The 27,335-nt window shown below is 39.1% G+C and overlaps 2 protein-coding genes across 3 annotated transcripts in view; both read left to right on the top strand.

Annotated features, from left to right (window-relative positions):
* The window catches only part of HORMAD1 (HORMA domain containing 1), a 30,640-nt gene extending 24,062 nt beyond the window's left edge, over positions 1–6,578 (top strand). The window contains exons 10-14 of the mRNA XM_040999062.1: positions 111–177; positions 256–332; positions 901–984; positions 3,948–4,016; positions 5,887–6,578. Coding sequence (XP_040854996.1) covers positions 111–177; positions 256–332; positions 901–984; positions 3,948–4,016; positions 5,887–5,964 — 375 coding nt within the window. The 3' untranslated portion in view covers positions 5,965–6,578. The remainder of the gene's footprint in view (positions 1–110; positions 178–255; positions 333–900; positions 985–3,947; positions 4,017–5,886) is intronic.
* Positions 6,579–7,336: 758 nt separating this feature from the next.
* The window catches only part of GOLPH3L (golgi phosphoprotein 3 like), a 39,424-nt gene continuing 19,425 nt past the window's right edge, over positions 7,337–27,335 (top strand). For both annotated transcript variants that reach the window (XM_040998829.1, XM_040998828.1), the window contains exons 1-2: positions 7,337–7,511; positions 8,807–9,002. In XM_040998829.1, coding sequence (XP_040854763.1) covers positions 8,820–9,002 — 183 coding nt within the window. In that variant the 5' untranslated portion in view covers positions 7,337–7,511; positions 8,807–8,819. The remainder of the gene's footprint in view (positions 7,512–8,806; positions 9,003–27,335) is intronic.

The following is a 27,335-nucleotide window of genomic DNA, read 5'->3' as shown; positions in this document are numbered from 1 at the left end:
CTCTAGTTTTATTTTATATGTAGCCTTCATATAAAGGAAATTTGTTAATAAGTACTGCTGTTTCCATTTCTTTTTTGAAATGTATTCATTTTTTTATGCATAATCATCAGGATGATTTTGACACTGAAGCTAAAATTGAAGAACAGGAAAAACTCTCTGGATTACCTGACTCTGGAGGTAAGATATGAATGAATACAAAGACTAACTTCTAATTAAATTTAATGCCATTTTAACTTATTTTTTTTTTTTTGGCAGAACCAAATTTGATTTGTGAGGAGGGAGAAATCATGAGTTGTAAACAAAGTCCAGATCTTTCTGTTTCTCATAATCAGGTACAAACTTGATGCTTCCATCACATTTATAATTTGTTCCTCAGATTTTCTTATTGTCTGTTTCTTAAAATAGACTTAGGTGTTTAGGACCTGGCACAATGGTTAGATTGGCTAATTCTCTCCTTTAAAGGGCCAGGATCTCATATGGGCACCTGTTAGTGTCCCGGCTGTTCACTTCCCATCCGACTCCCTGCTTAATGGCCTGGGAAAGCAGTGGAGGACAGCCCAAGGCCTTGGGATCCTGCATCCACATGGTAGATCCATAAGAACCTTCTGGCTTCTGGCTTTGGATCAGCTCAGCTACAGCTGTTGCGCTCACTTGGGGAATGAACCAGCAGATGGAAGTGCTTATTCTCAGATTCTCCTTCTCTCTGTAGATCTGCCTTTAAATTTCTTTCTTTTTTTATTGGAAACTCAGATCTACAGAGAAGGAGAACCAGAGAGAAAGAACCAACTCAAAGTTGCTGATTGTTATTAGTGCAATATGATGAGACTAAATTTTATGTTATTAAATTTTTATTAAGAATTTTATTGTTATATGTTTTTGTGTAATTCTTTCCTTCTCTAGGTTGAGCAGTTAGTCAATAAAACATCTGAACTTGAGGTGTCTGAAAGCAAAACAAGAAGTGGAAAAATATTTCAGAATAAAACGGTAAATATCTCCTTAGATTTATTTTCCATTCTAACTTTATAATTTCCCCTCACATGTGTTCATTTTGACACCTTGTTTATTGAGCCTATGTTTATTTAATATCTACTATCTATCAGATATTTCACTGAGTGCTAGGGATATAACCTGAAAAACACGTTGTTCCTGATCATATCTAAAATTTTAGTAACTAAAGGTAAACAAGCAATGTATACAGGCCTACTTGACAAGTCTGAATAATCTGATTGAAGCACCCAGAAGAAATGGTTAATTTGACTTAAGGGACACTGAGAGTAAAGTCTAAGAAGGGCTTTGAAAAGTGTTGCTATTAGCCAGACTCCCTTTGGAAATGTATTTCAATGCCAGAAAATCTCATGTTATATATAATAAAACATCACAAATTTAACTTTAGTATAGATCTTGTAGAAAGAGAATTTCATGTTCTTAAGCAAAAAAGGAAAGAAAAAACTCCCCTCATTTTTTGGGTTTGCATTATGCAAATTAGGATGTCATGCTGCATTTACAGTATTCTCAAAGGTTCAGAGGTAAAGAAAAAGTATTCTGGAAAATATGGCATAAAAATGTTGTACCCAGGCCCAGCGCGATGGCGCAGTGGTTAAGGTCCTCGCCTTGCACGCCCGGGATCCCATATGGGCGCTGGTTCTAATCCCGGCAGCCCCGCTTCCCTTCCAGCTCCCTGCCTGTGGCCTGGGAAAGCAGTCAAGGACAGCCCAAAGCTTTGGGACCCTGCACCCGCGTGGGAGACCGGGAAGAGGCTTCTTGTGCTCACTTAGGGAGTGAATCATCGGACGGAAGCTCTTCCTCTCTGTCTCTCCTCTCTGTATATCCGCCTTTCCAATAAAAATAAATAAATAAATAAATCTTAAAAAAAAATGTTGTACCCAAGCTTAGAGAGCAAACAGCTTGCTTTGTCAGTGGAGGGCTACGATATTTCTTCTCAATCTCCCATTCAGTGATGTCCTTGCTGTTGTTTGAAATTGAACAAGGTGGTAATATTCACATCTGGAAACCAGAAAACACCCAAGGCTTTGTTTCTGTTACAGAACTTGTTAAATATTTACCAGAGTAAGCACTGATTATAGTGAGGCATTCAGGGTGCTTTCCTTCCCTTCACTTTCTCAATGGAGGTTAGAACAGTTGAAATCAATATTCAAACTACTGTGCTGATGAAAGCAAAAGATAATAGAAAGTAAAAGATTTACAACTTTTATTAACAAAATGTTCTACTTAGCTGGTTTCTGTTTAGGATGAATATATTTAATAGCATATAAGGAGAAAGAGAACCATTTAAAATTATTAAACAAGGCTTCCTTGTAATTTAACATTTAGCAAGTTTATGAATGCAAATTCATTTGCACCCAGTGTGATAGCCTAGTGGCTAAATCCTCGCCTTGCATGCACCATGATCCCATATTGGCACTGGTTCATGTCCTGGCTGCTCCACTGCCCACTCAGCTCCCTGCTTACAGTCTGGGAAAGCAGCAGAGGACAGCACAAGAGCCTTGGGATCCGGTACCTGCATGGGAGACCCAAAAGAAGCTTCTGGCTCCTGGCTTCAGATCAGCTCAGCTCCAGCCATAATAGCCAATTGGGGAGTGAACCAGCAGATGGAAGATCTTTCTCTCCTCTCTGTAAATCTGCCTTTTAAAATAAATAAGTAAGAATAAGTAAATAATAAAATGTAAAAATAAATTAAATAAATAAATAGATAATAAAACAAATTCATTTATGAAATTACACATGGTTTTGGATATGAATTTCCTGATTTTGAGAATCATGACTGACTTACAGTTAGGAAAGGGCATTGTTAAGCATGAGAAAATAAGTATGTTCTTTTGAAAATAATATGATAGATAATTGTTATTTTCAAGATTAATATTTTTTTAAAGATTTTATTTTATTTTTATTGGAAAGGTAGATGTACAGAGAGGAGGAGAGACCAAAAGGAAGAGCTTCCATCCGATGATTCACTCCCCAAGTGGCTGCAACGGCCGGTGCTGCGCCGAGCCGAAGCCAGGAGCCAGGAACTTCTTTCTGGGTCTCCCACGTGGGTGCAGAGTCCAAAGGCCCTGGGTCGTCCTCAACTGCCCTCCCAGTCCACAAGCAGGAAGCTGGGTGGGAAGTGGGGCTGCTGGAATTAGAACCAGCACCTATATGGGATCCTGGCGCGTTCAAGGCGAGGACCTTAATCACTACACTATCGTACTGGGCCCAAGATTAATATTTTAACTGCATATATGACCTATTCACAATAGTGGAAAGGTGGGCAAAAGCTAAGTGTTCATTAACAGATGAACACTGATATAATTATACAGTTATATATTATTCAACCATAAAAATGAATGAAGCACCAATATATGCTACAAATTGAATAAACCATGAGAATATGCTGATTAAAACAAACCAATCACAAAAGTTTGCGTGCTACATGATTCCACTCATAGGAAAATCAGACTTGGAAAAGCTATTGAGACAGGAAGTCTTTTTTTTTTTTTTAAGATTTATTTATTGGAAAGTCAGATATACAGGGAGGAGGAGAGACAGAGAGGGAGATCTTCCTTCCGATGATTCACTCCCCAAGTGAGCCGCAATGGGATCCCGGGCGTTCAAGGCGAGGACTTTAGCCGCTAGGCCACGCCGCCGGGCCCTGAGACAGGAAGTCTTAAGGATAGTGGAGAATGAAAGGATATCAGAGTGACAATAAAGGGTTTGAAGCTTTTTGGAATGATGGAAGTATTCTAAAATTGTCTCTGGAGACAATTGCACAACTCAGTAAATGTACTTAAATTCATTGTTTTGTACACTTTGGGATAGATGATTCACACAATATCAGAATCTTTAGAAACCTGTTTTTAAAAAATTGTGTAGTTGCATTTAAGGTTGAAAAATTAAGTGGTGATTCTAATTAGAGAAATAACCAATTAGTAATTATTCTGTTTATGGAGGTAAATGGAAATGAACCAGAAAAATCTTCTAAAGAAAATCGGAAGAGAAACAAACAACCTAAGAAAACAGTAAGTTAAACTTAAGATAATGTATAAGTGGAATAAATGGATAAATAGCATTACTGTAAAATTCAAAATGAAATAATTTGATAATGTCCTTCTATATGTCTTGGAGTTCTGTTACTCAAATCTTAAATTATTTCCTTCCGAAACAACAGGCTGGGCAGGTGTTCGGGGCAGCAGTTAAGTTGTGCGGCCTGTTCTGCTACTTACTGATCCTGACTTTCAGCTCCAACACTCGGGCCCCTGTTACCCACGTGGGAGCCATTCATTTTGAGTTCTAGGCTCCCAGCTCTGACTAACCCCAGCCCCTGTGATTTGAGTCATTTGGGAAATGACCCAGAGGTTTGCAGATAATCTTTTCCTTTCTCTCCCTCATCTTCTTCCCTCTCTGTTGTTCATATATATATTGTTGTTCATATATATATGTGTGTGTGTGTGTATATATACATATATATACATAAATAAAATTCCCAAAAATTAAAAAAATGAAGTGATTTTGAAGATGCAATATATTAATTTTTTCTGTTTATCTTCTGTCTTGTTTCACAAATGATAATAATTAGATAAATTCATAAAATAGAAACCAAAGTTTAAAAAAATTGGTAGAATGAGAATGTTCAGCCCATTTTTTATATTCAACTGAAATTGGGCCTGAAATCTTATCTAAGCTGTCAATAGGCCACAAGTAAAGTAAAAATAAATTTGCAAATACATGTGTTTTCTAAAAATTGCATTTCCTGCTGACCTAAGACCTATAGTTATTTTATATTTGTAACCTTGTTTTACTAAAACAGATGATGTATTTGACATTTTTTGAGATAATTACTCATATTTTTCCAATTAAAATTTTTATTAGTAGTAGGTTGAAATTAGACAACTGAAAACTTAAGATTATTTTGTTAAAAATCAGATATTAAGATGACAATCTCAAAAATATATTTGGTTAATATTGCTGTATATTTATAGAATTTAAGAAGCAAATAGAATTATCTGATGTTACATTGCTACGTTACATTCTTCAATTTTCCCATTGTATTAAGTCTTGATTTTTTTCTATAAAATCATTATTTGTTATTTTCAACGAGTTTAATTTTCTCCAACAAACTAAAGTTTAGTAACTCAGAAATCTTTTTAGGAAGTCCCTGAATCATCATCCTTTTATTTATTATGAAATGTGCATTTGATGTCTGTTGTCAGGCACTGCTAAGTACCAGGATTATAAAAATTGAGACGTAAGTTAGGAGCTTGGCACCATGATGTACAGGCTGAATCTGCCTGAGATGTCAGCAGTCCATATAGGCGCTTTTCCAGGTTGAGTCCTGGCTGCTGCACTTCCAACCCAGCTCCCTGCTAATGTGTGTGGGAAAGCAGCAGTTGATGGTCCAGGTCCCTCCTGCGGGACCTGCAACCTGCAAGAAGCTCCTGGCTCCCAAGCCCTGGCCGTAGTGCCATTTGAGCCAGCAGATGAGCAGATGGAAAATTCTTTCTCTCTCTCTCTCTTCCTCTCTCCTGTCTCTGTAACTCTGTCTCTGAAATCAAACTAAGTAAATCTTTTTTAAAAAATTACTTCCACCATTTTTTTTCACTTCCACTGTGTAGAAAAAATAGAAGATTTATGCTTCCATAGTATCAGGGGAAGATATGTTTCTATATGTAATTCAATTCACAATCTCTTCCCCTTATTTGAGTATTTCGAGGATATAATGTAAAAATCTATCCTACTTCCAACCCCACAAGAGCTCTAAATGCAGACCTTAACTTTGAAATTGTGCATGTGGATGTACACCTTGAGCAGCCATTAGAAGTAATAAATTATTTTATCCTATATTTAAAGAATGCATGTATCCCGTTCTCAGTAGTTATTTTCTTTTGACAGGTACTCCATCACTTTGACTCTTCTAGCCAAGAGTCAGTCCCAAAAAGGAGAAAGTTTAGTGAACCAAAGGAACATTAGTAATTATTTCTTCTATGCATTTGGAAAGTTTCTCAACATTTAAACTGAAGGACACTGTATTACCATGTTAAGGTGTATTTTCCCTCCCTCTGAAAATGTGTGCATAGTTTTAAGCAGTTCTAACATGAAGTTTTTAACTATCATATTGTAATCCTTAATTTTGTGTCAGCTGAGTTGAAGAGAATTTTGTATACAACCAAAAATACAGCTGTCATAATTGATTTCACTCATTATCTACTCAATATTGATCTATCTTCCATTTGTGGTCACTTCATTTAAATATGTATTAATTTTTAAGATCCTCAATTCATTTTTGAAGTAAATAATGTTTTTGTATTAAAATATTGTAGAGGCTCACATCTTACATATGTTTAAACTATACAATTTAACTGGTTGTGTTTGTCATTTTGTTATAGAAATGTTCTTCAATTCTTTGATATAATAATATGATGTATAGGTGAAAATGGGTGCCTTATTTTTTTGCTTGTTCTTACAGTTTTTTTTTACTACAGATCAAAAATATGATTGATTTTGAAGGCCTAGCATTTGTAACAGAATAAAGTGTTTAATATGTGACTTCTTTGCTGGCTTCTAATTTTTATTTATTTTCATTTTGATAGATAGTATTTTACAGTAGCTAAGCACACTTCCTGGAACTCATGAAAGATATTGTGAAAGATATTGTGCTTTTAATGAGAAACATAGGAGCTAACTGCAGTCTTGCTGCTTTCCTTTGTCTTCAAGAAGGAAAACTTAAAACTTGGTGTTTATCTCGTGCTGTTTTTCAGCAGCCATTTCCTCAAAACATACATTATGCATAGACTTGTCAGTAACAAGAGATTATAGGGAATGTTGATAAATATACGAAAGACATGCACCTGTCCTTTGTGTAAACCAGATAGTTCCAGCCAGATCAGGTTTTTCTGGAACTCAGGTTGGGCATAAGATTACTGTCAAAACACTAATTTTAAAATGTTTATTTATTCTTACTTATTGCCTGGATCCCAGCACTTACCAACTCATTGTCTCAGTAAAAGAGTGGCACAGTAACACCTGCTACGTTGAAATTGACCAGCAGAAACTCCACTAGATTAGCAGTCCTCGTTAGCTCACTGGCTGCTTTGATTGGCCGTTTTGAGGGGGTGGAGAGCGCGGCCCTCCTTCCTCTCTTCCACCAAGGTTTCTCCATTGGATTGACCAGCTGTCAGGTTGAACCCAAACCTGCCTCCTTTCGGTTGTGTTTGTCTGGATCGCAACACAATAGCCGAGAGGGAGAGCCTCCCCTTGCAAGCTGTGATTGGCTGGACTCAACCGAGGGGGTTTCTGATTGGTCCAATGAAGAAACACCAAGGTAGGTTGCCTAGTGATTCTTAGGAAGCTGATGTGTTATTCCTTCTTCGCATCGAAGGATCAGGAAGTTTGTGTTCTCTCCGTGGCTAAGAAGTTGTTCACCTCCTAAGACAGGGGTGGGGGAGAGGGAACAGGTGCCCTCCTAAAAAGAGCGCGAACGACCGCCCTCGTGCAGCATAACCCAGGATTCCTATCAGGTAAGCAATGGCAAAATTACATTTCCCAACAAAAAACTCCTTTTTATTTCAGTTTTATGGGGAGAGGGAGATTTTCGTGTGTTTTGTGCCCTTTTAAATTAGATTTTTAACTGCTAAATGTCCAGTGAGTTCCTCAAAGGAGATGCCCCTCTATTGTTTTCCCAGAAGGTTTAAAGTTTCTTGGATTGGGTTAGGAAGCAGTCCCCATTCACGGTGCCAGATAAACTTAGTGCCCTGAAGCATTCATTTCATGGTTCTCTTCTTTCTTCCTTCTTTTCTTGCCTCCCACCAAAAGTGATTTTAAATATACCCTTTTGCAGATTATGTTCTGTAAGTCGCTTCATTTGTATTTCTAGTTTCAATGTTCAGTGCATTTGTCACTCATTTTAACCAGTATATATTTATTGAGCAGTTATAATGATTAAGATGCTAATTGGCTATGGAGAACATAAAAACCCAAGAAGACAGTGTGCCTCCCCTCAAGAAGTTTACAGTTGAGAGAGAGCCATACCAAAAGGACTCTAGTAAATACTTAAAGGAAGCACGTATAGATGAAGTTCTGTGAAAGTACAGGTGAGGGCGAGTTTAATTCTGGCCCATGAACATAGGAGAGAAGATTCACTTAAAGGCTCACAAAAGGTCTTCAGGGGCCCTGGAAAAACAGGTAGAATGGAGAGGAAGAGAAAAGGGAGAAAGCTACAGGAAGGACCAAGGGGCAGAGGCAGGAACAGCGCAGGGCATAGGTATTTGAGAGAGGTTGGATGACAGTATTTACAGGGAGAAAAAGGAAATACTGCCAGGCGGTAGAACTGGTTCCAATTATAGAGGCTCTTAAATATTGTTCTTTGTTTAAAAAGAAAAGATTTTCCATATGCAGTTGCAGCTTGAAAATTTTTGTTGTATGTCATTCTTAAAAATTAGCATCTAGATGTGTATAAAAGCTGATAACTTTAAGCTTTATCGCAGATGATTTAATGCAGTTTCTTTTAACAAAATTTCTTAAACTATGGCCCCTGGTATAAAAAGGCATTGGTGTTTTGCTTTTGTAATTGAGGAAGAATTTGTTATAGTTTAATATTGGCTTTCTGGTTGTGTTTGTTATCAACTGTTATGCAAAGTCTACAGGCTAGCCAGTCGCGACTGGGGGCACCGGGTTTGCTGACCGTGGAATCGCGGTGCATGATTTTCTGAATGTTGTGCTTTAGACAGGTGATCTCCAAATTGAATGTGTAATACGAGTCATTAGTCATTACACAAGCACACATACAGATTTAACTTTTCACCACTCCCTCTAGGAAACAGGTGAGAATGACCACTTTAACTCACCGGACTCGTCGCGCTGAAGTAAGCAAGAACTTTGAAAAGAAGGTAGAAAGTGAGGAAGACTTTTATCCAGAAAGGAAACCAGATGTAGAAGACCCTGGGGATTCTAAGGATATACGCCTCACCCTGATGGAAGAAGTACTGCTCCTGGGGCTAAAAGATAAAGAGGTAATGCTACTAAGTTTGCTGGGCTATCTCGAAGATTCAGATATTAGTACATTTTATGAAGTACCCTGAAGAAATATTTTTGTTAATGCTAAGTTGGCCTTATTGTGTACAATCATCTGGGAGAAGAGTTTGGGAGGGAGGGTGGTATTTTGAAATTAAAGTCCTGAGGTAGAATGATATGAAGTATAATTAGATTTTTATTTGTTTATTTGAAGGGTAAGGAAAGGGTTAGAAAAACAGAGAGTTCCTATCTAGTGGTTCGCTGCCCAAATGCCTGCAACAGCCAGCCCCAGACCAAAGCCAGAGCCCAGAATTCATTCTGGATCTCTCACATGTAAGTGCCAGAACCGCAGTTATTGAGCCATCACTTGCTGCCATACAAAGAGTACACAAAAGGCAGGAAGTTGGAATTGAAAAATGGAGTCAAGGCTCAAATCAAGGGACTCTGATAGGGGATTGCACTTCACCAAATGCTCATTTCTGAAGTGCAATTTAATTCAAAAATTACTCCAGGATTTTAGGAGATACAGATGAGAATAATATACTGTGTCATTTTAGTGCTTGTAGCCTCCCAAGTCGGTTTGATGGTGAAATAATAACTGCTTGCTTAAAAAAGAAACAGGGCCCACAAGTTGAAGTTGTTTTGAGCTTTGGAGAGAAAAAGTCTTAAATAAAAAGACAAGTAACAAGTGTGACTAGCTGTCTTACAGAAATAAATGATGGATAGATTTTTGTAATAAAACAAACAATTTTTTTAATTCTCAAAGATCTTTAAAAAAGTAAATGGCAATTTTAGAAATAAGAATGGTTAAATAGCTCCAGCTTAACATTTTCCCCCTTAATTTTACCTGTATTCCTTGAACATTTGGTTTATAGTAGAATTGGTCTTGAGGAGGTACGTCCTGTCACATAACCAAATATCTTCTGGTTTTTCTATTAATAGTTATCATCCCTTATTTGTTATTTAACTTTCTACTCTATTTTCCTGTCTGTGTTTTTTTCACATGAAGTAAAGAAGACATAGAGATATAATATTTTAAACATGTGGATGTAATATTTTAATTTTCCTTTCTAAGAAATTCTTTAATAAATAGATGTATACTTATTATTAACTTCAGTAGGGAAAACTTATAAAAAGTTAGCTTATATAAAAAAAAAAACCAGATTTGGTTTCCATTATTGTCCTTAGCTAGAAATGAATTGTCTACAAAACTCTAGTAATATATTTTTTTTCTACATTGATTCCTCAGATTTGCATTTTCATTAAATATTTTCCCTTTTTAATTTTTTTATCATGTCAGATTGCTAACCTGAATAAAACTTAAAGGGACTGTTGCAGTTTGTGCATTATTAAAATTAATTTTGGAGACATTTCCTTATGAACTTGACCAAGATAGTGTAATAGACTATTTTCATTCATGCATATGAGGAGTTTCCAAAAAGTTCATGAAAATGCACTTTGTGAAAGAATTGTAGATTTCATAATTTTTTTACCAAAACATTTAATTTCATTTTCCTTTGAACTTCTTACAGTACCCTTCTGTTAGGAAATCTTACCCAGAAGTATATTTTCCTCTTTGAAAATTGATAAGGCTTCAGTTTTATAAAAGGCAAGTAAATGAAAAGCAAACCAACTCTGCAGGAGAATGTCAGCATACCACCATAGATTAGATGGTATAAAACCTGTTTTGAGATGCTTACACAATGCTTGGGGAACATTCCCTGACAGTGGGACACTATAGTAGGACTGAAAGCTACTTGATTTTAGTTTTGAATAGCTAATTTTGATTAATGTCCCAAGGACCTGAACCAGACACTAGAAATATTGCTTCTTTGCTGTAGAGAAATTACCTTTTGACTTGCCTTTGTGTATTTATAAATTTATAATAGTTAATAATTAATACAGTTTTTAGGAAGTAAAAGAACCTAAGGTCTATGGCCATAATGAGTAATACTCAGCATATTGATGATATGTAATATAGAATGGGAAGGTAAAAGTTGTTTTATTTTAGAAGATAGTTGACAGATTTTTAGCTTTTGTTTGCCTCAGAAGGAATGAAATGATAAATCCTTAGATGTAAATAAATGACACATGTAGCCTTCTGGTTTATTTTAGTAGTAGTAGTAGTTACAAAATGTTAGTTACATAACCATATCTAAAAAATACCAAACTGATTTTCAAATCTTTCTCTTTTCCTCTATCAAACTTTTGCATATTTTTGTAATCAATATTTAGTACCATTGGGAACACCCATTTTGTGTTTATTACATCAAAAATTTAAATATAGGGTCCAGTGCAGTAGCTCAGCAGCTTAAGTTCTCGCTCTGAATGCATCAGGATCCCATATGGGCACCAGTTCTAATCTCGGCAGCCTTGCTTCCTATCCAGCTCCCTGCTTGTGGCCTTCCCAGGCAGTGGAGGACAGCCCAAGGCATTAGGACCCTGCATCCACTTGAGAGACCTGAAAGAGGCTCCTGGCTCCTGGCTTCAAATTGGCTCAGCTCCGGCCATTGCAGCTGCTTGGAGAGTGAATCATCGGACGGAAGATCTTCCTCTCTGTCTCTCCTCCTCTCTGTATATCTTCCTTTCCAAGAAAAATAAATAAATCTTTAAAAAATTTAAATATAAAATAGTATATACAGTTGTTGCCCTCAAAAAACTTGCATTGTAACTAAGGAGACAGCAGATTTCTTTTTAAAAGATTTGTTTATTTTAAAGTCAGAGCTACAAGGGGAGAGATAAACAAAGATCTTCCATCCACTGGTTCACTTAATGAATGGCTGCAACAGCCAAAGCTGAGCCAGTCCGAAGACAGGAGCTGGGAGCTTCTACCATGTCTCCCATGTGGAGGAAGGACCCCAAACACTTGGACCACCTTCCACTGCTTTTCCCAGGCCATTAGCAGAGAGCTGGATGGGAAATGGAGAAGCCACAACAGGAACCGGTAACCATAGAGGGTACTGGCATCACAGGTCGTGGCTTTAGCTACTACACCACGATGCTGCCCCAGGATACATTCTTTTTACTTGTAAGCCAAAGACCCATCAACAACAGGGACATGAAAAGAATTGCCCATATATTTAAATGAACATAAATATGTTTCCTGCGTAGAAGAGAATATGCTGCTATACAAACTATGTATTCTCACATAATATTTAATAAAGTGAGGCAGAAACAAATATACATTTTGTGATGGTAAAACTATAAAGAGCAAAGAAGGGGTTACTGTGGTCATTAGGATAGTGATTACTTTTATAAGGAGGAAAGGGGAAGGTAGGGGGTGTTAAAGATTAGAAATTAATTTTTGCATATTTTCTGTTTCTGGATCTGGAATAAGTTTCATAGATCACAATTTTGTTTTGGGCAACAATAAACTCTCTCTCTCCCTCTCTCTTTCCCTCCCTCCCTCCCTCCCTTCCATCATGTCTCCCATTCACTTAACCCTTCCACCATCCCTCCCTTTCGCTTAAAGCAAGGCAAGCCATCATCTGCTGCCTCCCAGTGTGCCTGATAGCTGGCGGAGGATCTGTGAATTGAATTTGATTCGCAAATTCAGGCATTCCAAGCAGGGTCTTTAAAAACATTATTTATTTATTTATTTAGTGATAGTTTCATTAAGTGATAGTTTCATAAGCTCTGGGATTTCCCCTCTCCAAAATCCCTCCCCCACTGATTTGCCCTTTATCATTACAATAGTATAGTCCTTCAAAAACAATCGTAAGGATGGACTGTCTGACATTGTCTGTACCAGCAATATTGGGGAACACTTAAATAGCAGACTGATGGAATTGTAACTCCTTATGAAGAGTTGTGACATGGGAAAAATCAATCGGGGGTGGAAATTGGAGGGAGGGGGTTCCCAGACTATACAAAATTGTATGATAAATTTTTTAAAAAACAGTCATCAGTCCATCGTTCTGCTATTTAAGTGTATCCTGACATTGTAGGCATGGATATGGCAAAGAATCCAGCATTCTATTGTCAAGATATATTTAACAGTTTCACTGGGAGTCCATCTTTTATTTGGTTTTGTTTTTTTTGTTTTTTAAAGATTTATTTATTTTTTATTACAAAGTCAAATATACAGAGAGGAGGAGAGACAGAGAGGAAGATCTTCCGTCCAGTGATTCACTCCCCAAGTGAGCCGCAACGGCCGGTGCTGTGCCAATCCGACGCCGGGAGCCAGGAACTTCTTCCAGGTCTCCCACACGGGTGCAGAGTCCCAAAGCTTTGGGCTGTCCTCCACTGCTTTCCCAGGCCACAAGCAGGGAGCTGGATGGGAAGTGGAGTCACTGGGTTAGAACCGGCGTCCATCTGGGATCCCGGTGCGTTCAAGGCGAGGACTTTAGCCACTAGATCACGCCACCGGGCCCCATCTTTTATTTGGAAGTAGAGATACATACTGCATTGTATCTTCACATCTCGATGTGATGGTCTCTATTATACAGTTCTTCTAGATGACTATATACATGGATGTTTACCTATATATCTATATATGTATTTTGCATGAAGATTGCCTTGTATCAGAGAGAACATATGCTATATGTCCTTTGGAATTGGCTTGTTTCACTGAGCATAATGGTCTCTAGTAGGAACCATTTTGTTGCAAATGGTAGAATTTCGTTTTTTTTTAGTGACTGAATGGTATTCCTTAGAGTACATGTACCACAGCTTCTTTATCCATTCCTCTTTCAATGGGCATCTGGGTTGTTTCCATGTCTTTGCTATTGTAGATTGTCCAAGCAGTGTCATAACCCTTACTACATTAAGTAAGTTATTATTAATATCTTTCAAGTCCTTTTATGCAAGTTCTTTGAACATAAGTAAATGTTTCTCTTCTTTCTAGCTCCATCATATCTATCTACCCTTATCTCTCATTGCTCAGTAGACTTACCACAGTCTCATTTTTTTAAGATTTTATTTTTATTTTAAAGACAGGATGTATAGAGAAAGAAAGGTAAGAAAGAGTGTGGTCTTCCATCAGCTGGTTTACTCCTCCAGTGCCTACGATGGCTGGAACTGAGCCAATACAAAACTAGGAGTCTCGGGCCTGGCGCGATGGCTCAGTAGTTAAGGTCCTCGCCTTGCACGCCCGGGATCCCATATGGGCGCCGTTTCTGGTCCCGGCAGCCCCGCTTCCCTTCCAGCTCCCTGTTTGTGGCCTGGGAAAACAGTCGGGAGACCCGGAAGAGACTCCTGACTTCGGATTGGCTCAGCTCCAGCCGTTGTGGCCACCTGGGGAGTGAATCATTGGACGGAAGATCTTCCTCTCTGTCTATCCGCCTTTCCAATTAAAAAAAAAAAAAAAAAAAAAAACTAGGAGTCTCCTCTGGGTCTCCCATGGGGGTGCAGGGACCTATGGACTTGAGTTGTGGTGTATCAGGTAGAGCCACTTTCTGCGGTGCTAACATCCCATAAAGAGCTGAATCAGAAGTGGAGCATCCGGACCTCAAGCCAGGGGCTCATATGAGATGCCATAGTTGTAGGCAGCAGCTTCACCTACTATATAAAAATGCTAGGCCCCTTTAAAAAATGTATTTGGCAATATTACCTCTCCTATAGTTTAAAAAGTCTTTTAAAAAAATATTTATTTGAAAGGCAGAGATACAGAGAGAGTCAGAAAAAGGTCTTTCATCCACTGACTCATTCCCTAAATAGCCACAGCAGCCAGGACTGGACTGGGCCAAAACCAGGAGCCATGAGCTTTGTCCAGGTCTCCCACATGAGTGCAGAATCCTAACCTCTTGGGTCAACTTCTGCTTTTTCAAGTGCATTAGCAGGAGCTACATCAGAAGTAGAACAACTAGGACTCAAACTGTATGAAATACAAGTGTTGTAGGTGGTGGCTTACTCTGCAACACCTGGCCCCATATTCTTAATTGAAATTATGCATTCCCTTTTAAACCCTTCACAAAATCAATACTAAAATATCCATTCTCTGAATTTCTTTTCATTTGTCATACCATTCAGTATATTTAGTTATTTATCACCTTTTATTTCCTAATATTTTTTAGTAAATAAGGCTTGGGAATCATATATTTACAATCAAGATTCATGTCTACCATTTACCAACTATATGACTTATCCTTAGCTTCCATAACTTTTTCTTTATCCTTTTTTAAAGAAAAAAAAATTTTTGTTCAAAAGACAGAGGGAGATAAAAAGGGATTTTTCATCCATTGGTTGATTCCCCAAACGTCTGCCAAGCCAGGAACCTGGAACTCAGTTTGAGTCCTCTGTGTGTATAGGAAACAGGGATCGGAATATTTGAACCATCATCTGTTCTTTCCCAGGGTGTACATTAGCAGGAAGCTGAAATTGGAAACAGAGGTAGAACTTGAACCCAGGCACTTTGATTCAATAAGTACTAACCATTATTACTATATTTTTGTTGTTTAAACTGTTAGCGTTGACACTCGATTATATGGTAATGTTCTTGTGAGCAAAGAAATCTTAGTTGCATGTTGGGCATAAATGTTCAATTTTGTTCTTTTTTTTGTTAAATTTTTATTTTGAATTTTTGAATTTTATGGTACAATTTTGTGTAGACTGGGATTCCCTCCTGAATTGCCACCCCTGACAGATTTTCCCCATGTTGCTACAATAGTATAGTCCTTCATAAGGAGTCGTAATTCCATCAGCCTGTTATTTAAGCGTGCCCCGACATTGCTGGTACAGACAGTGTCAGACAGTCCAGCATCCCATTGTCTACACATTTCCAGCAGTTTCACTGGGAGTCCTTCTTTGATTTTGAAGCAAGGATGCATATTGCACTGTATCCCAACATCTGGATGTGGCAGTCTCTATTACTCCATCACTATACATTCCCATAAATGAGAAGTCATGGAATAAGGTCAACAACCGATATGAATTAGAACAACAGCAACAACGACAAAATTATAGCACCATGAAAAAACGTGCCATTGAGTAACCAACACATGGTTACTTTTAATTGTATGTTGGGCATAAATGTTCAATTTTGTTCTTTAAAAACCTACCGGATAGAGGGAAGTTTTCAAAGTAGTTTTTTCTCATTTATCAGACTTTGAAATGATCACTTGCCTCAACTCTTACAAAGCAACCAGTAGCCTTTCTTCATCAGAATAGAACAATGTTGGAAAATGTTTCCTGGAAGACTTCCCAACCTAGTCTTCTTAAGTAATTTTTGACTTACAGATTTCTTCATACATAGTATGAAAAAATTGAAAATAACATCATTCACCATTTATACACACAAATACATATATGTAAAACATGTGCATATTTATACTTTTTAAATATATATATATATTTTTTTTGGAAGGCAGGTTTTGTAGAGAGGAAAAGAAACAGAGATAAAGATTGCCCATGTGCTGATTCACTCCCCAAACAGCTGCAATGGCCAGAGCTGAGCTCATCTGAAGCTGGGAGCTTCTTCCAGATCTCCCACATCTTTCGCTGTTTTCTTACTCGATGATGTACTGTTCTGCAGAGCAACTTTAAATTCCTTACGGATGTATCTGAGATTGAAAACCAACTTTGATAACTGGATTAGTTCTGTGTGGCTCATAGAAATTTTTGATGAATTAATGAAAAGGAAAAAGAAGAGAAAGTTTGTTTTGTTTTTGTTTGCCTCCCAGGGTTGGGTACTGATGACATCCAGATCTGGATTTTTATTCTCTTTGCTTTGGTTCTCTCCTTTCCTTTCCGTTTCCATTCTTGGTTTTTTTTTTTTTTTTAACTTTGTTACCTCTTAGCTAAACTATTTAATAAACAACTTTTTGAATCCCACCACTTCTGGATTTTGCTAATTAATTTGAGGTGTCTTCTACCTCTAAACTTCATCAGAAATAGATTAAATGAAAATATCCATCAGTCTGCCTGAATATTTCTAGCCAGCTTTTTAAATTTTAGATAGTTAACTTTAAAAGAAAATAACTAATTTGTTTCAAAGAGAAACAAAGAGACAGCGAGAGACCGAAAAAGGAGAGAGCTTCTGTTTACTGGTTTACGCCCCAGCCGGCCACAGCAGCTTGATCTGGGCCATGCTGAAGGTAAGAATGCCATTCTGTTCTCCCACATGGTGTATCAGGGGCCCCAGTAGTTGGGCCATTCCCCCACTGTCTTCCAAGCACATCAAGAGAGAGCTGGATTCAAAGTAAAGTAGCCAGGACTCAAAATCAGCATGCCAGTCTGAGATGCTGACGTTGAAAGGAATGGCTTTTAACCGACCATACTACACCAATAGCACCAGTAGTTTAGCTTTTGTGATAAAACTTGTGGCTGCTTAAAATTAAGTTTAATAGGGCTGACGTTTGAGCTACTGGTTAGGATTCCCCATGTGCCACATTGCAGTACCTAAATTCTAGTCTCAGCTCTGCCTTCTCATTCAAGCTTTCTCCTGCTGCACAAAAACCTGACAGGCTGGTGGTGATGGCTGAAATAGTTGGGGCCCTACTCCCCAGATGGGTGACCTGGATTAAGTCCCAGCTCTTAACTTCTGCCTGCACAGTTCCAGCTTTTGTGGGTTTGCAGGGAGTGGAATAATAAAAGTTCAGAGTTATGTTATAGACTCTTTTGTTGTGATACTGAGTGAGAAATTTAGATGTCTCCCCATAAGACCAAATTTCTTTGATTTTGTTGCAACTTTAATCTGGAATTCCTCAGTAGAACAGTGAGAAAAGTGTGCTCTTGTCTCAGAGCCTCTGCTTTGGGTGGTGCTTAGGGGTAGCCAAGGAGAATATTGAAGTACTTCCGCTAGTTCTGGGTGGGCATCTAGCTGCACTGATAAAAATCTTTCCCAATACTGTTACTCTTTGCTGTTAGAAGTATTGCTGTTAACATATTCACTTCATTTGTAAAGATAATCTAAAAAAATGGTGCAGGCCGTGAAATTGTAGAAATTCACACTTATTTTCTTTCTTTTTTTTTAATTTTTATTGACAATCTTTACATAGTTAATTAGGGTAAAAAGGTTCAAGGGCTACAGGAAAGTGGGTAAGACTTATTTTTTCCATATTGTTTCCTTCATGTTTAAAGGTGGGTATTAAGGGAAAAGGCCCACCCAATTTCCCACCCTCCCCAGGTCCCACATGTAGGGTATGCTCTGAGGTTCTTGCTCCAGTGGTTTTCATATTTCAACAGTTATGAATCATTGCCAATCTTGCCACTCCAAGCACTGTGAGGTCTTTGAAGAATCCACTGGTTGACATAGAGTCTCTGTTTAACCCGTATTTCGCTGCCAAGATATAGCTGAGATGGTTGGTTGACCTGTTCTGTCTTCTCTCTTTTCTTGGTTAGGGTTCTGAGTCCAGCATTTTGATGGGGAGATCTCCAAAGAAACTTTGTCTGAGGTGTTCTCAAACCAGATTCTTGTATGTGCTAGCAAGTACAGGGCCTGGCACAGTTCATCACCCCATCAGCTGGTGGTTGCAATTGCTGGGTTGGTTCTGTTTTCAGTCCTGACTTCCACTGGAACCAATGGGTGTTGCAGTCCAGCCTGGTTCTGCCCAGCACATACTTGGCCCTCACATAAACAAGTGGGAGCTACAGCCTAGTCGGAGTGACCCGCAATAACCCCCACCAGGCCCGCCCCCTACCCTGGTTTGCCAGTATGTGTAGCAGTAGTCCAGTCTGTCCCACACCCCTTTCCACCCCAGCTGCTGTCCTAGTTTTATGCCATCCCGTGGAAGTGGTAACCCAAGAGGGAGGAGCCCGGGAGGGGAGGGGGGGAATCCCAGTGCCTGTAAAACTGAAAATTCACACTTAGTTTCCCTTGTATGTTTTGGGAGGAAAACATAAAAATATAGTACATGCTGTTCATACAGAAGAAAAGCAATAGAAGTATAATTAAGTAAATAAGTCTTCTTTTCTAGAGATATTGTCAGGCAAATTTTAGTGTCAAACTTTTGCTTTCTCAAAATTATGACTAATTCTTGTGTTTTTATATGCATGTTTATAAATGTATAAAAATAGTATAATGAATTCTATGTAACCCACATCAAGCTGTCTCAGCATACATTCCGATAAGATGAAGTATAGTGAATTATGGTTATAAAGTAAAATATATATATCGTAACTTGAAATCATAATTTAAAAATTGGAAGTATGACAGAAAATGTTTGGGAGGGGTAAGTTTGTTTGAAAAGCAGAGTGACAGGTTGGGAGAAACAGAAAGACCTTCCATCTGCTGTTTCACTCTTCCAAATTCCTGTGACAGCCAAGGCTGGGCCCAACTGAGACCAGGTGTCAGGGGCTACATCTTTGTCTCCTACAGAGACGTAAGAACCCTCATGAGCCATCATTGTAAGTTGGATCCAGAGCAGAGGTGGGAGGCGATCATAGGGTCTCTATTATGGGATGTGTGTGTTCCAAATGGTGACTTAACCCACTGATCCCAGAGCCATCTGCAACTTTTATGTTTCATAGCCAGAAGTCAATTAGATAATGTCTAAAAGGAAAACATTTCCTTAAAAAAATGACCAGCACAGTAGCCTAGCGGCCTAAGTCCTCACTGGGATCCCATATGGGTACTGGTTCTAATCCATGCAGCCCCACTTCCTTGCCTGTGGCCTGGGAAAGCAGTTGGGGACTATCCAAAGCCTTGGGACCCTGTACCCACATGGGAGACCCAGAAGAAGTTCCTGGCTCCTGGCTCCTGACTTCAGATCAGCGCAGCTTGTGGAGTGAATCAACAGACATTTAAATCTTTCCTAATATTTGGGGAGTGAATCATCAGATGAAAGATCTTCCTCTCTGTCTTGCCTTCTTTCTGTGTATATGACTTTCCAATGAAAATAAAATAAACCTTTAAAAAATGGCCCCAACTTTGTAATAATCTCTGTTCTTAACCTTAGAAAAGAATATTTTAGGGAATATCTCTACTAACAAATGCTTAAAATTCAGTAATTCCTTCCATTTCACTTTGTTTTCTTTTATTAACTGTAAATTAAAATCTATTTATTACATTTTACTTTAGAAATTGCACGTGTAGGGACAGACCTTTGGAATAGTGGTTAAGACACCACTTGGGACACCCGTATTCCATATCACAGTTCCTGGGTTGGAGCTCTAGCTCGGCTTCTAGTTCCAGCATCCCGCTAATGTGTCTCGGAAGGAACCTGGCTATGGCTGCAGTGCTTGGGACCCTGCTATCCAATGGGGGATAATGACTGAGTTCCTGCCTCCTGACTTTGCTTTGCCTGTCCCTGGCTGTTCCAGGTATTTGTAGAATGAACTAGCAGATGGGAGATCGTCTTCATTCTCACTTTCTGCCTTTCAGTTAAAACAAATTAATAAAATTTAAAGATTTATTTTTATTATTTTTTCATTGGAAAGGCAGATATACAGAGAGGAGAGACAGAGAGGAAGATCTTCCGTCCGATGATTCACTCCCCAAGTGAGCGCAACGCCCGATACTATGCCGATCCAAAGCCAGGAGCCTCTTCCGGGTCTCCCGCGCGGGTGCAGGTTCCTAAAGCTTTGGGCCATCCTCGACTGCTTTCCCAGGCCACAGGCAGGGAGCTGGAAGGGAAGCGGGGCTGCCGGGATTAGAACCGGCGCCCATATGGGATCCCGGGCGTGCAAGGCGAGGACCTTTAACCACTTGCGCCACCGCGCCAGGCCCTAAATTAATAAAATTTTTAAAAAAAAGAAATGAGAAAGAATAAATGGCTACTGTTACCAACCATAAAAAATGTGCATGTAAGTTATCCATACATCTTGTCACTCTGTTGATCACTTGAATGTATGTAAAACCAGATTTTTTTCTATTCATCAAATATATATATTCTGTCCTCTAGCTACCTGTTTTCTTATCTGCTTCTCTTCTAACTCCAATTCTATGTAGAGAAAAGTATGGTTTTACATATACTCATAAAAATAGGGAAATGAAATTTATGGATGATTTTTATTTTAGTTTTATTTTTTTTCCTAAATTTTCTTCAACTTTGTAATCACAGAGGAAAATAATGTGATAAAAGTAATTTTACTTGAATTTGAAATAAAAAGAAAACATTAAACAATATTAATTTGCTTCATCACAAGATATCACTTTAAAACTAAGTGTAAGAGGGCATGGTGCAGTAGCCTAGTAGTTGAAGTCCTTTCCTTGCATGCGGATCTCATATGAGGATTGGTTCATGTCCCGGCCACTCCACTTCCCATCCAGCTCCCTGCTTGTGGCCTGGGAAAGCAGTGGAGGACGGCCCAAAGCCTTGCAACCCTGCACCTGCATGGGAGACCCGGAAGAAGCTCCTGGTTTCAGATCAGTTCAGCTTTGGCCATTGCAGCCCACTTCTCTCTGTAAATCTGACTTTCCAATAAAAATAAATAAATCTTTATTTTTTTTTAAAAAAAAAAAGGTAAGATTAAGAAAGAGCTTACATGACTGGCATTGTGGCACAGAGCTAAGTTGCCACCTGCCACACCAGCTTGCCATATGGGCAATGGCCTGAGTCCTGGCTGCTCCACTTTCCATTAATAAATAATTTTTTAAAAGAGAGAAGAAAAGAAACAGAAGATAATGTGTGGCCTTAATTCAAACAGACCAACTGTGAATAAAATAGTTTGACTTTTAAAAAAATATATTTATTTATTTGAAAAAGTAGACTGACAGGCCAGAGGAAGGATAGGGGAAGAGACCTCCCATCTGCTGCTTCGCTCCCCAAATGCCTGCACCTACCAGGGCTGGGCCGTGCCGAACCCAGGAGCCAGCAACTCCATCCTGCTTTCCCATGTGCGTAGCAGGACCCAGGCACTTGGAGACATCAGCTGCTGCCTTTGCAGGCAAGTTAGAGGAGACTGGCTCAGAAGTGGAGCAGCCAGGGCTTGATCTGGTACTTGCATGGGATACTGGCATTGAAGATGATGGCTTAACTTGTTACACCAGAACACACTACAGTATTTATTAAATAATGGAAGGAACATGAAGATTTACTGAATGCTTAATGTTATATTAGTTTGTATTCATTTTGTTAAAGTTTGATATTGGTATTACATTTTTTGAAAATTAAGTCCTCCTACTGTAAGCAGAAAGCAATAATATTTTATGAATAGAGTGATGTGTATAATAGCTGGTGATTACACAGCAATAGTCTGGGTTAAGACTGGCACTATGGGCCTGGCGGCATGGCCTAGTAGCTAAAGTCCTCGCCTTGAATGCGCTGGGATCCCATAATGGGCGCCAGTTCTAATCCCAGCAGATCTACTTCCTATCCAGCTCCCTGCTTATGGCCTGGGAAAGCAGTTGAGGATGGCCCAAAGCCTTGGGACCCTGCACCCTATGGGAGACCTGGAGGAAGTTCCTGGCTTCTGGCTCCACATCAGCACAGCACTGGCCATTGTGCTCCCTTGGGGAGTGAATCGTCAGATGGAAGATCTTCCTCTCTTTCTCTCCTCCTCTCTGTGTATCTGACTTTGCAATAAAAAAAAATCTTTAAAAAAAGAAAAAAAAGACTGGCACTATGACATAACAAGCTAAGCCTCTGCCTGGAACACCAGCGTTCTAGGTGGACTCTGGGTTGAGACACAGCTGCTCCTTTTTTGATCTAGCTCCCTGTTAATGCACCTGGGAAAGCAATGGAAGATGGCCCACATGCTTGGGGCTCTACACCCATGTGGGAAACTTGGAGGAAGCCCCGGGCTCCTGGCTTTGGTCTGATCCATTTCCAGCTGTTGTGACAATTTACAAGTAGGAAATTGGTGTCACTCTCTCGCCTTCTCTCTCTGTAACTCTGCCCTTCAAGTAAAAAATTAACATTTTTAAAAAATAGAATTCAAGAATGGAAACATAGGAAAAGTCTAACAGATAACAGTACTTTTGGTAGCTCTGTGGAAAAACATGTGAAAGGGAGTGCAGGTGTGCTGTGAGGTTAGCTTACCCAACAGTGTTCAATGTCATCCCTTTCAGAGGTGGGGAACTGTTTTCTGTCAGAAGTCATACAGAAACCAAAAAAAAAAAAAGAAGAAGAAGAAGAAAAAAAAAGAACATAAGAAAGGAAAAATTTTTAAAAGAACAAAAAAAAACAAAGAAAAAATTTAAAAAGCTGCACAGATCCTTACAGCAGCATTCATAGGTCATATAAAATTGTCAGCCTAAAAAGTAGCCCTCTGTGTGTGTGTGTGTGTGTGTGTGTGTGTGTTGGTTTTCTCACGAGGATGTTTCTCACCCTTGATATTCTCTGCAGGTGTAGGGGGGTACCTGGGACCAAGTTGAACTGCCTGTTCCCTTGCCTTTTTTAGGAATTGCCATGGCATCAGGTACCTGACGTGAATTGGAGCATCAGTCTTGTTCATTTGACTAGTACAGTTAGCTCTGGGTCATTGTAGTCAGTTACCATGTTGGTTATTTTTGGCTGGTACTGGTTCTAAACTGTGATTTTCCACAATTCAAAAGATGAAGTGAGGGGGGTACCTGGGGGAGTAGACAGAATCATAGGGGAGCCCCAGGGATCTCAGCTCTTCTTTGTTAGTTCCTTCTTGTGCATGTCACAACTACTTGAGCTCCCATGGTGTGCAGTAACAGGAAGCTGAAATCAGAAGTGAAGCCAGGATCTGAGCTCAGTTCAGTTAGGTGGTGCAAGTGTTTCAAGTGGAGTCTTAATCACTGTCCCAAGTGCTCACCCTTCTTTGGACAATACATAGCAATGAAACTGATTGTTTCTCATAACAGATTTGGGGGAAGTGGGAGAAGTATAGAAATTACTGGTTTGGGATCCTGAACTCATATTTAAATTTTTGAAAGTAAAATTTGGGGATGTCTTTACTGACCAAGTAAGATTTAAAGTTTACACAGTAGTACTTAGACATTATCATTTGCTTTTCTCTTCATTTTACTTCCTTTTCACTGCCAGGGCATTACTATGTCATTTTTATTTTCTGAACTTTTTTAAAGATCTGTTTACTTTAATTGAAAAGTCAGATTTACACAGAGAAGGAGAGACAAAGAAAGATCTTCTATCTGCTGGTTCACTCCCCAAGTGGCCACAACTGCCGGAGTTGAGCTGATCTAAAGCCAGGAATCAAGAGCTTCTTCAGGTCTCCAACATGGGTGCAGGGTCCCAAGGCTTTGGGCCATCTTCCACTGCCTTCCCAGGCATAAGCAGGAAGCTGGATTAGAAGTAGAGCAGCTGGGACATGAACTGGTGTCCATATGGGGTCCCAGCACTTGCAGACATAGGATTAGCCAGTGAGCCATCACACTGGCCCCAGAAAACCACATTTTATAGTAGACTTTAGGGGCCAGGGTGTGACTTGCAGGTTAAGCCAGCTCCTGAAATGCTAGCTTCCCAAGTAGGCATGAGTTTGAGTCCTGGCTGCTTCACTTCTGATCCAGCTCCCTGCTAATGACCTGGGAAAGCCATGGAAAATGGCACTAGTCCTTGCGCCCTTGACGCCCACATGAGTGACTTGAATGGGCCTATTGGCTTCTGGCTGCTGCCTGGCTCAGTCCCAGCTGTTGCGGCCATTTGAGGAGTGAACCAGCATGTATCTCCTTCTTTCTCTTTCAATATCTCTGTAATTCTTCCTTTCAAATAAAAATAAATCTTTTTTAGAAATATGTGTTAATTTTTGTCTACTTCAAAGGCAGAATGAGAGCTCAGCACAGTAGCCTAGAAGCGGCTAAAGTCCTCACCTTAAACTCGCCGGGATCCCATATAGGCACCGGTTCTAATCCCAGCAGCCCCACTTCTCATCCAGCTCCCTGTTTGTGGCCTGGGAAGGCAGTTGAGGATGGCGCAAAGCCTTGGGACCCTGCACCCACACAAGAGACCCAGAAGAGGCTCCGGGCTCCTGGCTTCAGATCGGTGCAGTTCCGGTCAATGTGGCCTCTTGGGGAATGAATCATCGGGCAGAAGATCTTCCTCTCTGTCTCTCCTTCTCTCTGTATATCTGACTTTCAAATAAAAGTATAAATTAAAAAAAAAAAGGCAGAAAGAGAGAAACATAGAAATATATTTCTTTTATTTTCATTGGAAAGTCAGATATAAAGAGGAGGAGACAGACAGAGAGGAAGATCTTCCGTCCACTAATTCACTCTCCAAGTAGCTGCAGTGGCCAGAGCTGAGCTGATCCAAAGCCAGGAGCCAGGAGCCTCTTCCACGCACGGTTTTAAGACCTTGGGCTGTCCTCAATTGCTTTCCCAGGCCATAAGCAGGGAGCTGGATGGGAAGTGGAGCTGCCTGGATTAGAACCGGTGCCCATATGGGATACTGGTGCGTTCAAGGCGAGGTCCTTAACCACTACACTATCGTGCCGGGCCCATGTTCCTCTTTTTTTAATTCAAGCAGGCAACTTTAAGACCTTTTACCTTCATAGTTGTCTTAAGGTGTGTCTTCAGGGAAGTTTAAATAAGGAAGGGCACTTTGAATCCTTGAGTAAACAGAAATTCAACATAAAGTGTTGACTGAAAAGTTGGCATAAAATGTTGCCATGTAAATTTATTGAACTTCCTTTGCCCAACCTTTGCAAGGGCAAAATCACATCATAAATTTTTTAAATGTATAAATCTTTCACCTCAGATTTTCTCCTAGGAACTTACTCCACAGAAATACGTAACCAAGTGAATCTTTTTACGGCATGGCTTTGTAATAGCAAAAAATTATAGCAAAGTAAGTGGACATTGGTAGGGATTGGGTAGTTGAATTATAGTGCACCTAAAATGCAATCCAGTGCAGTGAGAGTACTTTCAATGAGTGAGAGTATCTGTATTTACTGAAGTGAGGAGATATCCAAAATAGTGAGTGAAAAGTGTTTTTACTCAATGTAGTCTTTTTTTTTTCTCCAAAGATTTATTTATTTGAAAGGCAGAATGACAGAGAGGGAGACCAAAAGAGATATTCCATCTAGTTTACTTCCCAAATGTCTTGAACAGCCAGGGCTGGTCCAGGCTGAAACCAAGTGCTCGGAGCTCCATCCAGCTCTCCCAGAGTGACGGAGATCTCAAGTATTTGAATTGACACAGGCACATTATCCTGGAATTAGGCTGGGATCAGAACTGCCAGGACTCAAAGTAGCATTCAAATATGGCACACCAGTGTCCCACAGAGTGGCTTAGTCCACCATGCCATAGTGCCATCTCAACAGTGTCATCTCTTTTTATATTAACAAATATAAACTTGTAATAGACTGTGTATATAAAAATCTAGAAACAATATTCCCTGAGCTATTAATAGTGGTCATCTAGAAGGAATAAAATTACACTTTCTCAATTATACATTTCTGTAATGTAATTTTCCACCATTTTTTTACAGTCAAATATATTTCTAGCAAAGACAAAATAAAATTCACTACCCAAAAGAAAAAACTCATTCTCTCAATTCTAGAAGACTCTCCACTGATCATAAGACAGAGTGCAGTTTGATCTGTTTCTAATTTGTTCTCGAATTTTCTTTTTCCTTATATGTGTACCTCACACTGATTAAATGTAGTGTTTGAATGAATGGTTACATCTTCCTTCTCAGATATACCAAAGCATTGTCCCTTAATCTTTTTGTGGACGGTTGAGCATTTACTAAGGACCTTAAAAATGCAAAACACCCTCCTTTATCCCCAAGCTATTCTATGCCTGGATTGGTGTTGTAAATGTATTCTATTCTACAGCATAACCACAGACGATAAAATCATAACCTGTTTTAGTCATCTGTGCCTAAAGGACACGGAGGACATGTATGGTTACCTCCTTTTTTTCAGTGACTTTTCTTTCTTGTCTTTTCTTTGTACTATACAGTTATTCATTTTATAATGGTTTTCAAAAAATTGTATGTGTGTGCTTATAAATATTTTATTAGTGCATAATACTCAATAAAATGAAGTTTGAAAGCTCATTTAGAAAGTCTTATGTGTTTTGAAATGCTGTGATAAGCAAGGGCACAATTCAAAGTCACAATTTTTATATCCCACACTCCATGATAGCTTTATGTAAAGTACTTCTCATTTATAGTCCTGGTAACCGTCTGACCTCACTGTTACCGAAACAGACATTATATGGTCAGGAAGAAATGAAAACAAACACGGAAAACTTTCCTCCCCTTGCTTTAGTACTGGCTGAAAAGTTTACACACCTGCTGAAATGTATAATCACTTGAATTATGTGTAAGTTACATGTAAATAAGTTACACGTTCTGAAGTAAGTTATAGTTTAACTTTCATTGAGCAGCTAATTTATATCAAAATTAAATATTAATCTGAAAAAATTAGCCTGTCCCTTCCTGAATGAAGAGTTATAAATGTGACTCTTGGAGTAGCCATGAGGCAGTCTAGGCAGTAAACTAATCCCAATGTTGGGTTGCAGACCAGAGAAATTTGGAGCTGTCTAAGGGATATTGATGGCTTAGCCTGTACTTTTACCAAGT

Source organism: Ochotona curzoniae, unplaced genomic scaffold (genome assembly GCF_017591425.1).
Source record: "Ochotona curzoniae isolate NIBS_2020 unplaced genomic scaffold, NIBS_Ocur_1.0 scaffold_1037, whole genome shotgun sequence".
In the NCBI taxonomy this organism is placed as follows: domain Eukaryota; kingdom Metazoa; phylum Chordata; class Mammalia; order Lagomorpha; family Ochotonidae; genus Ochotona; species Ochotona curzoniae.
Note: the sequence above shows the minus strand (reverse complement) of the source record. Positions and strands in the feature narration are given on the sequence as shown.